At 33.3% G+C, this 16,188-nt stretch overlaps 1 protein-coding gene across 1 annotated transcript in view; it reads right to left on the reverse strand.

The window, feature by feature from the left end:
* Positions 1–16,188, reverse strand: part of LOC110999268 (protein dachsous) — a 205,540-nt gene that overhangs the window by 182,732 nt on the left and 6,620 nt on the right. Inside the window, exon 2 of the mRNA XM_022268243.2 lies at positions 13,424–15,170. Coding sequence (XP_022123935.2) covers positions 13,424–15,127 — 1,704 coding nt within the window. The 5' untranslated portion in view covers positions 15,128–15,170. The remainder of the gene's footprint in view (positions 1–13,423; positions 15,171–16,188) is intronic.

Here is a 16,188-nt window from a genome sequence, read left to right on the forward strand (position 1 = left end):
GCATGTATAATCATGTATCCTGTAGAACATGAATGTTCTGAATTTAGTTCTCACTAAACCATTGGAGCGTATAGTCAAACTCAGCGCTGATTAAATTACCCAACGGATTTTATTTCGTACTTCAATTTCTTATATATCGTGTGAAATTTATTAGTTATTTTTGTTTATTTAAATAAAAGATTTTAAGCGCTTTTAAAAAGCAGAAGTTTTGGAGTATGTGCGAGCGGCTTGATCTCTTTGCGTTGCGTAGAGATTTGGAGTCTCTCTGCATCTTCTACCTCATTTACCTTGGAGAGTATACAGCTAAAAATCATCATCGGACGTCGAGGCAGAATACAAAATTCCATCCATATCTCCTCGATGTCCGTCGTTCTCAGCGTTTTTGCCTCGCAGAACAACCAGGTATACTGTAAAGTATTTCCGAACCAATTCAATTTACGGTCCTTCAACAAAAGAGCGTACCCCTTGCGAGACCTCCTAAGCATTGAGACTGTCCATGGGCAGTATCAAAATAATAATTTAAAACGATGAAATTTAACATCTCAAACAAGAATAACATCATTTTATATTTCTCGCTATACGTCTATCACTTTTCCAGAAAGCTATGCCAGTTTCAAATGCATGAGATCGTAAATTCGTGCAAATATGAGGAAACTATAATATGTGTCAGGATATAGCCGTATCTTGTATGGGTTTATTACTTATAAACCGCCATTTCAATCCCTAACCTTTACGTCTATGCTTTATGTCGCTGTAATTTAATTCGCGTTTGTGGAAATACTATTTTTATGCTCACAAACGTCACTTTCAAATAAGGAATATAAATATGGACAGGCAATTGATATGAAGAAATGTTATGACAGGCAATTGCCGATGCAAAACTTGTTTCATTAATAATAGTAATCCTATTTTAATAGAAAGCCTGTCAATCAGCCTACGTTAGAATATAAAAAAAACAGTGGCGCTAGAACCTTTTTAGCACCCTCAGACCTCTGTATCTACATCATGATCATTTGTCAATCTAATAGACTAGTGGGTGATCAGCCTCCTATGCCTGACGCACGACGTCAACTTTTTGGGTCTAAGGAAACCCAGTTTCCTTCAATATCCAAGCGAATGTTAAATGCGCACATAGAATAAAGTCCATTGGTGCACAGCCGGGGATCGAACCTATAGCGATGAGAGTCGAACGCTGAAACCACTAGGCCTACACTGCACCTCTTAAAGCTAGCTAATGCCAAGTTCCTATTTTGACAATTCAATAAAAAAGTATGAGCGTAGGTTGACAGTTGAGTGGCATCTTACATAGTACGAAAAATGGCAACAGATACTAAAATATCTTCCACTAATGGACTACTCCACTTAAATGTTACAAGTCACATAATTTAAATCGAAAGCACAACGACGCATAATTCACTGGATATTATATTAGTCCGATATTGCCTTTATCAAGAATAGAACCGGCGACTCGTTAGTTATGCGCGAGGGCTATCGTGTTTCGATAATGTCTGCCTTGTCTGCTTCACGATGTGGATTTTGGATTTTTATTTATTGATCGCTGGTCTGTGCAATGGGGTGTGTCGATACGTATATTGTACCACATGTACTTGGCAATGTTTGATGTTAGCAGATAACGTTTTAAATCTTTTATTTGTTGAGATATGATTAATACTTTTATAATGTTTAAAGGGTATATTTACTTATGGTATATACGTATATTAGGATATATAAATGCTACTACATAGACTGTTCGCTTTTCCGAAATAAAAACTGCTTTTTAAATAAGTCCGTGCAATGTTTCAAAATTTTCAAGTTTCAGCCGTCTTCCGAGTCTTACTTAGCAATATTTAACTATTTATTTCTATTTATAGATTTATACACACTACATATATGAAACATCCACCGGATAAAATATTTTCTCTGCTATTGGTTGAATCCGTCTATATAACATTGTTATACGTGTGTAGACTAGACCAGAATGAAACAGCAAACAATTTAAACGCGATATCAAGATAGCCGCCATCTCATTGCCACTTTCATGTTGTAAAACCATTAAGCTGACATAAAAAAATACAAGAAATTCAACCGCGAAAATAGCTTCAGATCTGGGGCTACCACAATCCTCATTAACAGAACACCGACTGTACATCGTAATCTATCATTACAACCGAGTGTGGCCAGCCCTGTAATTTTCATCTGATCGACTATCTCATTCCCACTCGACAATTTTCCAGGGGCGAAATGAGACAACACGAACGAGTCAGTGCAGCCGAATTGACCGTGCATTTGGAATTATATTTTATCATGAGATGGTTAAATTTTCATTCCAAAGGTTGTAGCAGTTATGGTAACTTGTTTTTAATCGCACGCTACAAAAGTGTTTCGATTTTCTGATAAAATTACGAATTGTACATTGTAATGTAATTACTATGCTTTGTGTGCATGTATACTCTATAATTTTTAAAATGCAGTTTTTTTTTCATTTTGAGCAGTATTATTATTGTTTCTAGGTTATTTCTATTTCAACTTATTATATGAGTAATTGAAGTAATTGAACTTGATATATAAAACTTGGCAGAAGGGATGTTTGGAAGATCTACTAATTTTATGATACGATAGCTTGTAGCCCAAAACAATATTTTTTGCAAGGAATTAAAAAGACTAATTTATTTAAATGTATACTCCGCCGTAAAATCTTTATTGCCATATTAATCATAATACGAGCCATAAGATTTATCAAAGATAAAATATAAATCTCTTAATCGAAATTTCAATTAATAATCATTCGTAGACAATAATTAAAATCGACAATTTAACAAGAAAGATAGTATCATACACTGTCAAATTGCGTTTAATAAGTAAACGTATATTAAAAACTTTAAAGGCGATTGAACACGCCTGTCATCTGTCTTCAATATAGCTTCATGTGGAATCCAGCCAATGACCTTAGTATAAAGCCTAGCCGGTAAAAATAACCGAGACATCCAAAGTATTTTCGACCCTATGACCCATTTAATAAACACCACTATCGCGGTACAGCCGGTAATAGATTCGCATTAAAGTTGATGCGATTAATATCCAATCATATTTCTCGATTAATTTCGCTACACCTAGTCTTAATATCCGTTTTAAAGTAACGAAAATATGAAAATTAAAATGTAACGTATTAATTGAATTTCTATAACGGTCGAGCAATTAATTTGAGAGTACGGTGTGATTTATAAGTGCCTCTTTTATAGTTTGAATAAAATTCGTTTAAATTAATTCGGCTGGGAATTTTTTAATGTTTTTCTATTCAGCAATACACTAGGAATGTTCATGCAAGTAATATTTCTAAGTGTCTTTAACATGTTTAGTAATGTTAGTATGGATAAAGAAAATTATAGGGAAATATCGGATACTTCGACAACTTTTTGATTACGACAAACTTTGCATAACGTATTTTAATACAAAATTTAAAATGAAAATATTCAACAAAATAAATCATTCCATAATTTTAACTTAAATGCCTATATAATTTATAATGAGAATACAAAATATTTCGCCGTAGGCAATATCGATTAAGGTTTTAGAAATAAAAATGTTGCCAGTTGAGTAGAAACTTGATAAACAACTTTATGGGTCATTTTCCCGCCATCGCCGTGACAGTCACGCGTTCCTATTACCACGTGCTAATTTTAATTTCTAAAATTGTTATTTATATAACAGCTATTATTATTTTGTTTGTCCACCATATCAAAGAATACTATAATCCTGAAGTATAGAATAAAAGAGTATCATGTATAATCTCTATAGTGACCGACTGGAGATTCAAAGAACAAAATATTGGTTTGTCTTAGGTGAAAATGAAGATATACATAATATATTTATAACTAACTTCAAACTACACTACGAGGAACTAAATAATGGTTTACCAAGGCATGAAAAAATTATCTTTCGAATTGAAGGGTTATTTTTGCTATGAAGAATCTCAAAATCAACGAAGGACAGTATCTTTTGATGAGGTTGGTACAGCGAATATAATTAATGTTTTTACATAAGATCTTGTCTATTGAGTTAATTTTTAAAGAACTTAACGTAAAATCACATATTTTACAGAAGTTCTTTAAAACATTTTTTAATTCTAAAACCAAAACCGTGAACCTGAAACGTAAATTTAACAGTGAATTTAAGACGCCAGTTAGTATTATTAGTAGTTCATATGGAACATGGTGTAGTGGTTGCAGCTCCTTACAAGCATTGTGTAAAAAAAAAACTTGGCGATTAAAAAGAGTGGCGGAGAGTTTATTGCCAGTTCTTCTCTTCCGTTCTACGCCCTTGATTTGAGAACTGGCAGTAAATGTAAAATTAAATTCATATAATATTTCTTTTTTTGACGTTCATAAGTGTACATTGTTACCTACATGAATAAATAAATTTTGAATTTGAATTTGAATTAACATAACAAAGAAATGTCGAAAGAGTCCGATCCAAGCGAAAGATGATACATCTATACTATATCTATACTAATATTATAAAGAGGAAAGGTTTGATTTTTTGTTTGTTTGTATGAATTGAATAGGCTCCGAAACTACTTGGCAGATTTGAAAAATTCTTTCACTGTTGGAAAGCTACATCATTCCTGAGTGACATAGGCTATATTTCATTTTCAAAAAAACTATGCATCCTTACTAAAATTACGATAACATTAACATTTGTTTATTATTTGATACAATTCTAACAGATGGCGCTGAGTTAAAGGTAGTAGTTTGGCAAGACGACGTTTGCCAGGTCAGCTAGTAATGTATAATTTGAAAAATATATTTTTAAAACTTACGCCATTATGTTTCAAAAAAATTCTTATCCCTAATTCGTGTCCATAATAGAACAATTAATTCGTATCGGTGGTCAAAGCGAGATATATGACCCAAAAAAACTATTATGATATAATTTAAAAGAAAATAGCATAAAATATGTAAATAAACAGCTAATAGTATCATAAAAATTCAATTAATTACAAACGGGTCCTACGATGATAAAAAGTTGCAGTGACTTGTGGGAATGCATCGGGTAATGCAATCTTTTTGCCGAGCACATTAGCCGTCTACGTTTAATGTAGCTGACATGGGCATACCATACCCCATATCATAGTTGCAAATAAAACATTGATTTTATATTTCATTAAGTTGAAAATAAGTTTGTTGGGCTAGTTATCTAAGCAGCCCTCGACTCTGAGTTCATATCCTGACATTGCACTACCGTTGGTACGCTATGCCACCACAGCTTTATTTACACCTTCATTTACTAACTAATACTACCAAGTAGGAAAGGTGTAAGGATGAAAACGGCATGGCAACCTCTGTCGTGATTTAACTAGGATTTTTTTATTCTTAATCGTTTCATACAAGTCCAAGCATCTTAAAGGCATGTCGGTTTCTTTATGATGTGTTGTTTTACGTTTGAGACACTAGATCAACAATACTATTAATGTTTGTTAGGCTAGTGGATATATATAATATATCATTATTTTATAAAAAAATAATCGAATACTGTCGAGGAAGTTGTCATTAACTTCCATCAGTCACACCTGCACTTAACGAATTTTAAAAGCCTTAAATTGAGGCTTTAATCTTAGATTGTGGCAGTAACATTTTCTACGTGTTTCAATTTGTTAATTTTTGTTAATAAAATTTAAAAGAAATGAAAAATCTGAAATCTGTCAGATATACGACGATTGAAACACTTTCTTTTAATTCTTTACTTTATACATTCTGGTTTTGATACATCAAGAACTTGATATGTTTTTGAAATTTTTTTATTATGCTCACTATTGAATTCTCAAATACAACCATCTTCCAGCTTCTCCGTAGCCATGGCTCGATAAAGCCAGTATAGCGAAGTGTGTCTGTGTTTTATTTTAACTTTAGTGATCAATAACAATTCCGCAAAGTTAACGAAGATTTTAAATTTATACGGATAGTAACTTCATAATGAATACAAGTTATAAAATGCCAGAGTAAATTACGCTAAAGTATTCATATTAAGTACTAATTACCAACTTGACGTACCACGAATTTCACTGATACATTGAATACCTCAGAATTAAACACTTAAACTAATTGCAATCGGTGTTAATAAATTAAGATATTAGCAAATATTTTTTATGTTTTAATATAAAAAATATTTGCTAATAATTATTATTGATAATATTGCACAAGTGATTATTAATGACACTGATAAATCATAATCCTAACCTGCCTAGTCTCAACCAATTCGTTTAGACAAAACATCTAATTAAGAAAATTATATATAATGATGACATATTGAAAAAGAATTTGCAGTCACTAGACTGTGAAGAAGAAGTGTAAGAAACCCTAGGAACTGTCATATTAGTTATTTCAGAGACTTGATATACATACAATAATGCTGTGCCCAAATGGGGATAATACTGCGTTACACTCTCATAAAATTGCTATGGAATTTACTATTACGATTGTTATGGAATAATAGAACCGTTGAAAACAAAATTTGGAGGGTTACACATTATAATGCAGAAACCCATTTTTAGTTACATAAATTAAAATAAATCAGTGATGCTACAACCTTTTTAGATCTGAGCCTCACATTTATGTGTGTATCTGTGGCTGACATTTTGAGTCAAAGGCAAAGATTTTCTAATCATTTAGATGAAAGAAGTCAATTGGTGTACAGCACAGCCGGGGATCAAACTTACGACCTCAAGGATTAGAGTCGCACGTCGAAGACACTACGCCAACACTGTTCTTTTTTCATTTACGCTCTTACTGTTTATTGAAGCACATTTGAAGTATAACAAAACTAGGTATTAATCCTGCCTTATATAGCACATAATTCTTTACAGTTGTAATCGATCAGACATGCAGGAGTTCATCTACAAGGTATTTCACTCGTAATAAAATTGCGATTTTTAATTGCAACAAGCAGTGGTATTATAGCGAATTGTGAATGCGTCATTGTTTAATGTGCCTTGACAGAGTCATTATAGGATCGGCAGAAAGTGGTTGTGTTTTCGATTTAGTTATTTTTACATACATTGTACTACGGGTTTAATTTAGTATTCGAAACTCGAAAGGGAAAGGAGGAATAAATGTTTTTTTTAACTTATGGGATTAAATATGGAAGACCGTTCAATAGTATTAATGTACCTTATAAACAGTATGATCTTAAACAATTAGTTGAATAATTCATAATGACCAATTTCGATACTTAATTAGTTTCATTTACAGCCAACAGATGATGCTTTTATAAAGAAAATAATATTCAATGTACTGACTCGGCCAGTATTATGTTCAAGTTTCTATTCGTTTTTTATACAACAGCAATGAATTATACAGTAATGTTCTTGTGGACATTTTTATCTACAACGCTATTAAAACATGACAAATATTCACAGACTCTATTGTCTTTGTTTTTGCTGCTCAAAGTTGACATATTAAATTAGAATTTGTTTAAAAAAAGGCTATACCTTTTTATTCAAATCAGCTTTAAATGTTTAATTTTATGGCATAAGAACATTTGCTAGAAATGATTATCAAAGAATTTACAGGTGCAGTACGTAAAGACAATTCTAAATGCGATTGGTACAGTGACAACCATTTAGATAATCGTATAATATAATTCTTATGTACTACATTTAGTTCTGTTTTATCCTAACTATGTATTGCTTATCGGATTTCGTATATTTTGACAGCATTTTATACGACCACATCAACTATAAATGTTATATTTTATTCTAATACAATTGAATTAAATAACTTTTGAAAAGTTGCAATATAGATTATTGGACATTTCCTTAATTAAAAATGTATGTATTTGACCCTAATGTTAAAAAGCACATTTGAAATATCAATTGTCAAAAACCAGAATTACAAAAATAGTTCCGAATACCATGAAATTAATTAAAAGTCAACAGTAATTTATTCAGCAGTGACATTTTACTCAATAGCAAAAAAAAAACTTGAAATATCCTCATTAATGGATACTTAGCGAACATACGGGAATAAAAACGAATTTTAATTATTGTACTTGATCTTAACTGAAGGCCATTGGGCACTTACTGGTTTAAACATCTACAATTTACCACACACGTGACATGAGTTTTGCTACTAACTTACTCTTTATTTCTTATCAGGAATATCTTGGTATTTGAAGAGAATTCTAGCATAAACAGCATTTACTTGGTTAAAATGCAAAAGCGCTTTTTTGCTAATTGTATGATTTGAAAGAATCGGGATTTTCCAACTACTTCTACTTCTACCGACACACTTGGGCATCAAGTATGTGACAGCTAGGCACGTTTCTGACTCATTTCCAATTTATTTGTGAAAAAACCGACATTCAGTTATTGCACTGTATTGCACTAAGCCACGGAGTTTATGAAACTAAATTTTTTCATGTTACACATAGTTGTGGAATATTTTTTTATGCAACCCATGTATTATTTATTATTTCCTCCTGTCTTTAAGTGTCGTTTACTGTCTATAATATGCCAGAAATTTATTACATAAACAGTCTAATGATATATGGATAAACGAGAAATCGGGCAATTTAACTAATAAACCACGACGTGCAATGAGTAATTATAAAATAGTTGGCCGTAACAAAAGATATATTATAATTACATCACTAATTAATTTGTGCTCTATGCACGCGATCCGTTTCGCGCATAACTTAATGGACAGTAATCTTGAGAGAAAACGAAAACGAAATTATAATCGTGATACAGCACTTTCATTTACATAATAGTATACCTGCAGAAAATTATTTTTCGCTCGATTTGAAATTAGTAGATAATTTATAAGAAATTTAAATAAATTTTTATTTAGATTTCTAGTAATCATTACAAACCTTCATAGTAGCAATACATAGATTACAAATTATTAAAAAGAAAATAAAAACGAATTTAAAAAGTTCCTATTGCAGTGTACCTTAATTAACGCTGGCAGCATTTCCTCGCTGTATTGCGATACTTATTTGTTGAGCAAGGAAAGAACCAGCTTAATTTGTTAGCCTTTATAATTGTAATAATATTTGACTTTAACAAAATAAGTCCAGAAGAAATTTCCAATCTAAATGAATGTCGAAATTAACAAAAACGCGGTATGAAATTAAATTCATGTCTTTTAAGGCTTATGGTCGAAAAAAGCGGTAAAACTTAGTTTTTTATTCAGCTTTAGAATTAGACAAAATCTTCGATCAAATCTTTATTTGCTTAAGAAATTAGGAGTTCATATCTTTGTGGCACTTTAATTTTCGAATTTATGCGTGTAAGGCTAATGACAGATAATATATGAATTAAAAACAGTTATCTCCTTAAATATATAAATAAAATACAATTTTTATAACTCGCGAGCTTTTGTCGCTCGTTAATTAATCTTTATTTCATCAGTATGCAAATATGCAGACTAATCATAAACATGTTCAAGGGATAAGTATCCTAGTATATATTATAGTTTTAAGTGTCATATGTCTTTGAATCTTTTTGTAATTAATAGTATTTTTTAATAATAATAATAAAGTCTGTAATATAAACATAACGTTGTGGCTGATTCATCATCAATCTCGACAAAACCATCTAGATTTTAATGTTTTATTTGTCTGTGTCAAATTAAAAAAAAAACCGTAAAAGTAAAGAAAAGTAAATTACGAATTTGACAATTGACAGCTTCGCTATGGATGAAAACTTACAAAAAATGTCTGGCATGGCCGAATACCTTTTGGATTCGTTAGCCAAAAATTAGCACATTCCAATTTTGAAATTACCACCGGTTCTGTGTAGTTCGGGACCATAAATTTATTCAGTTACATCATTAACAATCGCGTGACTATGAACCATAAGGGAACGTGTCCCCCGGGTGTTTACGACTATTTAAGCTTCGCTAGACCAATTTATTGAAGAGCCTTCACTCACGTAGAGACTATAGATTCATTAAATGGCATGAGATAAGAGCCAATTTTCATATCATACACTTATTCTGAGCAATTATAGAAATAAATATGTTTTGTTGCGAGGTGTAAAATTGCTAGTTTTAATTATTATTAAATAAAATACTAAGATTAGACTCTATTGAAATATCCAATGTTGTTTTATTTCGACGACGTAACATCTATTTAACGAAAAATAAGCTAGGTTTTGAGCATTAAAATCTTATATAAGAAATGTCAAAACTTAAAAACGTCGTAGACAATCCTACGCGCGCAATCATACAGTAACCATAGCAATGCATAGAATCCAAGATGGCGGTCGTACGTTATCAGGTTATTAAAGATTGAGCTAGTACCGCTACTGATTTTAAAGGCTTCTAATGTGGGCGCTTGTGAAGAGCGTTGGTAATTCTCTCTTCTTTGACGTCAATCGATGCGAGGGATAGGCGTAATAATGGCAACTTGATTTCTTGTCTTGTATTTCCTACGTATCTGTGTTTCTATTGATAAGAAAATTTATTTTTTACAATCTTATTTGTTAAATTCAAATCATAACATTAGACTTAACTGAAATACATATATCTAATTTTGATACATGCATGTATATTATTATCAGACGACAATATCATTATATTACCCTGCCTTAGAGTCCACAATATGTGTGGTATTCAAATATTTCAAATACTGTAATGTGTTGGCAAGCTCGCCACTGATTTTTCATTGTATACTTTATATAGAGGACATTGTAATTGAATGAGAATATAACTTTAATATATAATAAACCGTTTGGAACAGTCCATTCAAATGACATTACCATAAGCATAACGATTAAAATTCACTCATTATCCGTATTAGGGGACAGTTCACAATCTTGCAAGGGATAATTAAGATTTTCGAATTTGTAAAAAAAATATTCATATGCCTTTTTTAAGTGTATACGTAAATCTTGTTCTTTTAAACTTAGTTTATATGACTATAGCTAATCCGCTCTTTAAATTGTGCTGCAAGTATTTTAAATTCACGCTACTATAAATTTACTTATAATATTTTACTTATAATATATGCATTTTTTATATTTAATAATCTATGTTATACGAGTAAAGTTATTTCTTTTTTTTTGTAAAATTACTACCCAATTTTATAGTCGGTTTTTGAGTTTTATCGATATAAGTCAACGAAAATAAAAATCTTTCTTTATTATATAGATGGTACATTACACATCACACATAGTAATGAATGGCATAGCTGTCCAATCTGATTTCTTATAGTCCGTTGATTTTCCCATGTTCTGATAAATGTTGGTGCATCACCTCATTCCAATCGGAATGTTTCAGATGTTAATTCATTGGATAGCATCAGAGCAAGCTCACATTCGCAACAATTGTATAACATTAAGGTTCGATTCCGCAGTAGGCACACGTACAGTCTATCTTGATCGCTTTGTGATATCAGAATCTAATCTCTACATTGTAACTTATAATTTACAACGTTCAAATGGACTATTATAACCCCATTGAGAAATGTAATGAACTCTTAAACGGTAATGCAAAACTGTTAACATATAGTTTAAAGTTTTGAAGTGTAAATAATTAATCCTGTTTGACAATTGTTTAAAACTAAATGACCCCACAGATCCCATAGATTGACTACCTGTTATGCCAGCGCCTAGGAGTCATTAAAAAAAAGCATTAATTATAACTATCTGATCCCGACAAGCTCATTTTGCGTTCTTAACGTAGTTAGGACTAGTATAACCATGATGCAATCGATAGATTAATAGATAAGGTGACAGAACAAGATCGACTTGCATTGATATTTTTTCTTAAGAAAAAAGAATAGTTATAGGAACGAGAACGTATGTTTTCACAGAACTAACTAGCCCTCCTGTCTGCAAAAAAATCTAAGAACTATGAATACATATAAGGGTATGAGATAAATAATCTACTAATAATATAGGCCAGAACGCCGTACGCAGTGATCTAATGAAACCATACAAATACAAATCACGTATAATTCAAACGTATGTGGGAGCAATGACCTAAAAAGGGAATATACATATTTGCGGAATTTATTATCAAGGTCTGAGAATTTAAAGAATGAACAGAAAATACTGATAAAAACTACGTTTTTGACAAAACCAAGTCAATAACAATGAACGATAGAACGGAATAATATTTGTAATTAATATTTAACCTCTTGAGAAAACAAAACAAAATTATTTGCCTAACCTCGCGTTGTCGTGAATTATAAGATCAAATAATAACACACTGTTTAAATAACAATAAAATAGCACTAGGAAATTGCTTAATACTTGACTGTCGTTTGAATACAAGTCCGGCCGCCAAATGCTTATTGGCTGGAGCGCCCGGGGCACCGTACACTGTTTAAATTTCAATTTAGATCGCAATTTGCGATGCGCTCCAACCTGCGCCGAAACTCGCATCACTTCGCGAGATAGATTTATATCCCTCACTTATGACTATGTTTCATATATTAAAACGAATTATCCGTAAGTAATACCTGGCGGATTCGACCGATAAGATTTAATGAAAATCGGAAGGTTTTTTAACAAATTCACGTCCCGGGCGGTTGGAGATAAAAGAAATTGATCTGTCTCACTGACTAATTGTCGAGGCTTGTTTATCGGAACCGCTCGCGAACAATGTTTAAAGATTGTTGATAATTCTGCTTCAACTAACCAAAGGAACGTGGAAAATATTATATTCGCACACCGTTTAATTGTAATAAGGAAATATTGAATTACCGTTTATTTTAAAATATCGAATTTAGATTTCTTATTCTTATATTTAATTGTGCAGAATTTCCTTCATTTGTGTCTAAAATCGTTCAACGCCCATGGGGCAATTTATAAACAATTACTTAAACTCTAGGAAGCTCACAAACAATTACTGCATATGCCTCGAAAACTTGCCTGACATTTCCCTGACATTTTCAGCGACAAGCAGACATAATCGCTCGACACGATACTAACTTTCACATCTGAAGATACATAATGAACCATATCGTATATGTAGGCTAATATCAGAGTTTCCGAAACTTTTAAAGTAAATAGCGTGTAATAAAACCTACAATTTCGAAATGACTCTATCCGTCTGATACAGTTATGATTAATACGTAGTCCAAAGCCTTTAATGTAACATCGGAAGCTGTAATCACCGACACGTAGAGAAAGTCCCTCTACATTTTATTTCTCTTAAATTATAGCTACATATTCCACTTTAATGTTAGTAAAGCATTCATATTGTACTTACGCGTTGGGTTGGAAGAATGCACTTAGTGGAGTAATTTATAAATTATGTTTGGTGTCTCTGTTGGAATATATTAAGGTCACTTTTTATGTGGCACAGTTTTTAACATTTTCTATGTTATTAGACATTGAAATGGGAAACTTAAATATTAATCTTAAATAAAATTATACTATTATAAATGTAATTAAATTATACAATTGACTACAATTTACCTTTAAAATACAGCTGCCAACTGCTTCATTTTCCGGCACGGTGACATTGTAGAAAGACTGGTCGAAGATCGGCTCATTGTCATTCACATCCAGGACAGTTACTAGGAGAGTCGCGGTGGAGGATAAGGGGGGACTGCCACGATCGCTCGCCACCACCGTCAAACTAGGCATGGGGTTTGTCTCGCAATCGACACGAGACCGAGTAGTAACGAGACCAGAACGCTCATCAATAGAAAACCAATCAGATTGAGCAGTGGGAAGCAAAGAGTAACGAATATCCGAGTTTTCGTCTTCATCAACATCACTCGCAGATACTTGAATGACCGGAGTGCCAGGAGCTGCAGCTTCAGGCACACTAGTTCTGTAAACGCTCTCCAGAAATGCTGGAGGGTTATCATTAACATCTGTCACCCGCAGATTGATTATACGCGAAGCGTGTAACGGGGGCGAGCCTTTATCAGTTGCAACCACATTCAGCGTGTACGACGACTGCGACTCGCGATCTAACGGTAAAGCAACTACCACTAAGTATATGATATTATCATGCGTTCGCAAATCGAAATGTCCATCGCCACCGCTCAATGTTACATTAACGTTTGAATATTCCGTCTTAGAATCTGGGTCGTGAACGGATATTCGGGCAACAAATTCATCCAACTGCGCCGCCTCTGAAATTTTCGGTGTAGCATCGTCACTCAAAAATATCACGTCTATTGTCGGCTGGTTATCATTCACATCTGTAACACGTATGGATACAAATGCGGTCGTTTCTAAAGGTTGTGCGCCTTTATCTCTAGCAACAACAACTAATTCATGCAACTCTTTGGTCTCGAAATCTAAAGCTTTGTTTACAGTGATTTCTCCTGTATCTGGATCTATTCTAAACATAATTTCTTTATCGCTTTGTCTGCGGTTGATAGAATACTCAATGAGTCCATTTTCAGCCGCGTCAGAATCTATTGCAAATACTTTTAACACAGCTGTTCCTACTGTAGCGTTTTCGGGGATCATAGCCGAATAAGCACTTTCAGCGAATACTGGGGGATTGTCATTTACATCTAGAATTGTAATATTTACCGTCATCGTCCCTCTTAATGGTGGAGTACCTCCATCTAAAGCTTCTATAACTAATTTATAGTGATCTGTAGTTTCTCTATCAAGAAAACCATTGATTTGCAGATCCAAATACAAAACACCATCCCGTTCTCTATGAGATGATAGTTTGAACGCGTTATCTGTATTGCCAGATACTATATTATACCGTTGGGTGTTAAAAATACCTAGGTCCTGATCTTTAGCAGGATTAAGTTTTCTTTTAACGTCTCTGGGTGTGTTTTCAGAGAACTCAACGTTCATGATAGCGGTTGGGAATGTGGGCGCGTTATCGTTTTCATCAGAGACGCGAACGACTACGCGGATATTATCACCGCTCGCGGGGATAGCGACTAGAGCATAATGGTCCCTATTCTCTCTATCTAATGGCACTCGTGTCCGTATTTCACCAGTGTGTGGGTCTATTTTAAGGTCGTCATTTACTGCACTACCCGGGACGGGGACTATCGTGTATGGTGGGGCGGCGTCGGGAAGCTCATCACCCAGATGGCCAACTAGAGTACCGGCGCGAGCGTTCTCTCTGACGGTAAATTCGCGAACATGTTCAGCGGCCGCCGAAGCGACCAACAGATAGACAAGAGCGCGCAACATCGCGCGACTGTTGCTCTCACCGCTCACACATCGTCACGAACACCTGCAAAAAAATAAACAAATAAATTGAGGTATTTTGACAAACCTTATGTATTTGAAAACAAAATAGAGCATGGGGCATGGTGTTGTCTTTCGGACGTCCGGTTACTATAAAAGAAGTTTTAAAAGAATAATTACAATATAATCTTTTATTTATAGACAGGTATTATATTTGCTTAAATATCGATGATTCAGTCTGTACGCCTAGAGTTGGCAAAGTCCTGTAATAGGCTATTTTGTTTCTGGCAACTCAGCGTTTTTTGTATAATAGTAAAATATAGATAGATATCCATGGTCCGGACCTTCTAAACTAAATACGCGAGTTATAAACCTAGTTTAATTTATAGTCTAAAGTAGCGCATAAAAGTGAAGTGAAGGGTACTTCATTATAATTTAAAGCTTTCACAGACCACTCCTGTTTACTTGGTATATAATTAAACTAAACCCGGTAACATTTACTCCTTGTTTATTTAAATTACCAGAAAACTATTTTAGCCCGCGTATTTACTTCAAATCAGGTAAATAAAACATATTACTTATAAGTGATGAACCTCATTAACAATTGACCGGATAATTAAATACAAATCACACGAAATTAGAATTCTTCACATCTCTATGAAAATCGCCGGCTGCAATTAGTTAATCCGCTTGGACCGGTTTAATAATGAAAAATGCGGGACTGATGTGGAATGGCTGAATTTAAACGGACTAAAATAATATTTAAATCTAAATTATGTGTTGGCCAAGTGGCTTCAGCGTGTGACTCTCATCTCTTAGGTCGTAGGTTCAATCCCTCTGCACTAATGTACGCTTTAATATTCGCTCGGACGTTGAAGAAATTGTGAAGAAATCGCCTTAAACCCAAAAGTCAAATGTGTGTGTCAGGCACAAAAGGCTGATACGTCCTTTTTAGAGTGACAAATGATCATGAAACAGACACTGAAATCTGAGGCTGAGAGCTAAAAAGGTAGCGCCCCTGATTCATTTTGTATAATATATTGTGCAGACTGCAACATACAGTT

The sequence above is a fragment of the Pieris rapae genome, chromosome 10 (genome assembly GCF_905147795.1).
Source record: "Pieris rapae chromosome 10, ilPieRapa1.1, whole genome shotgun sequence".
NCBI classification, from domain to species: Eukaryota; Metazoa; Arthropoda; class Insecta; order Lepidoptera; family Pieridae; genus Pieris; species Pieris rapae.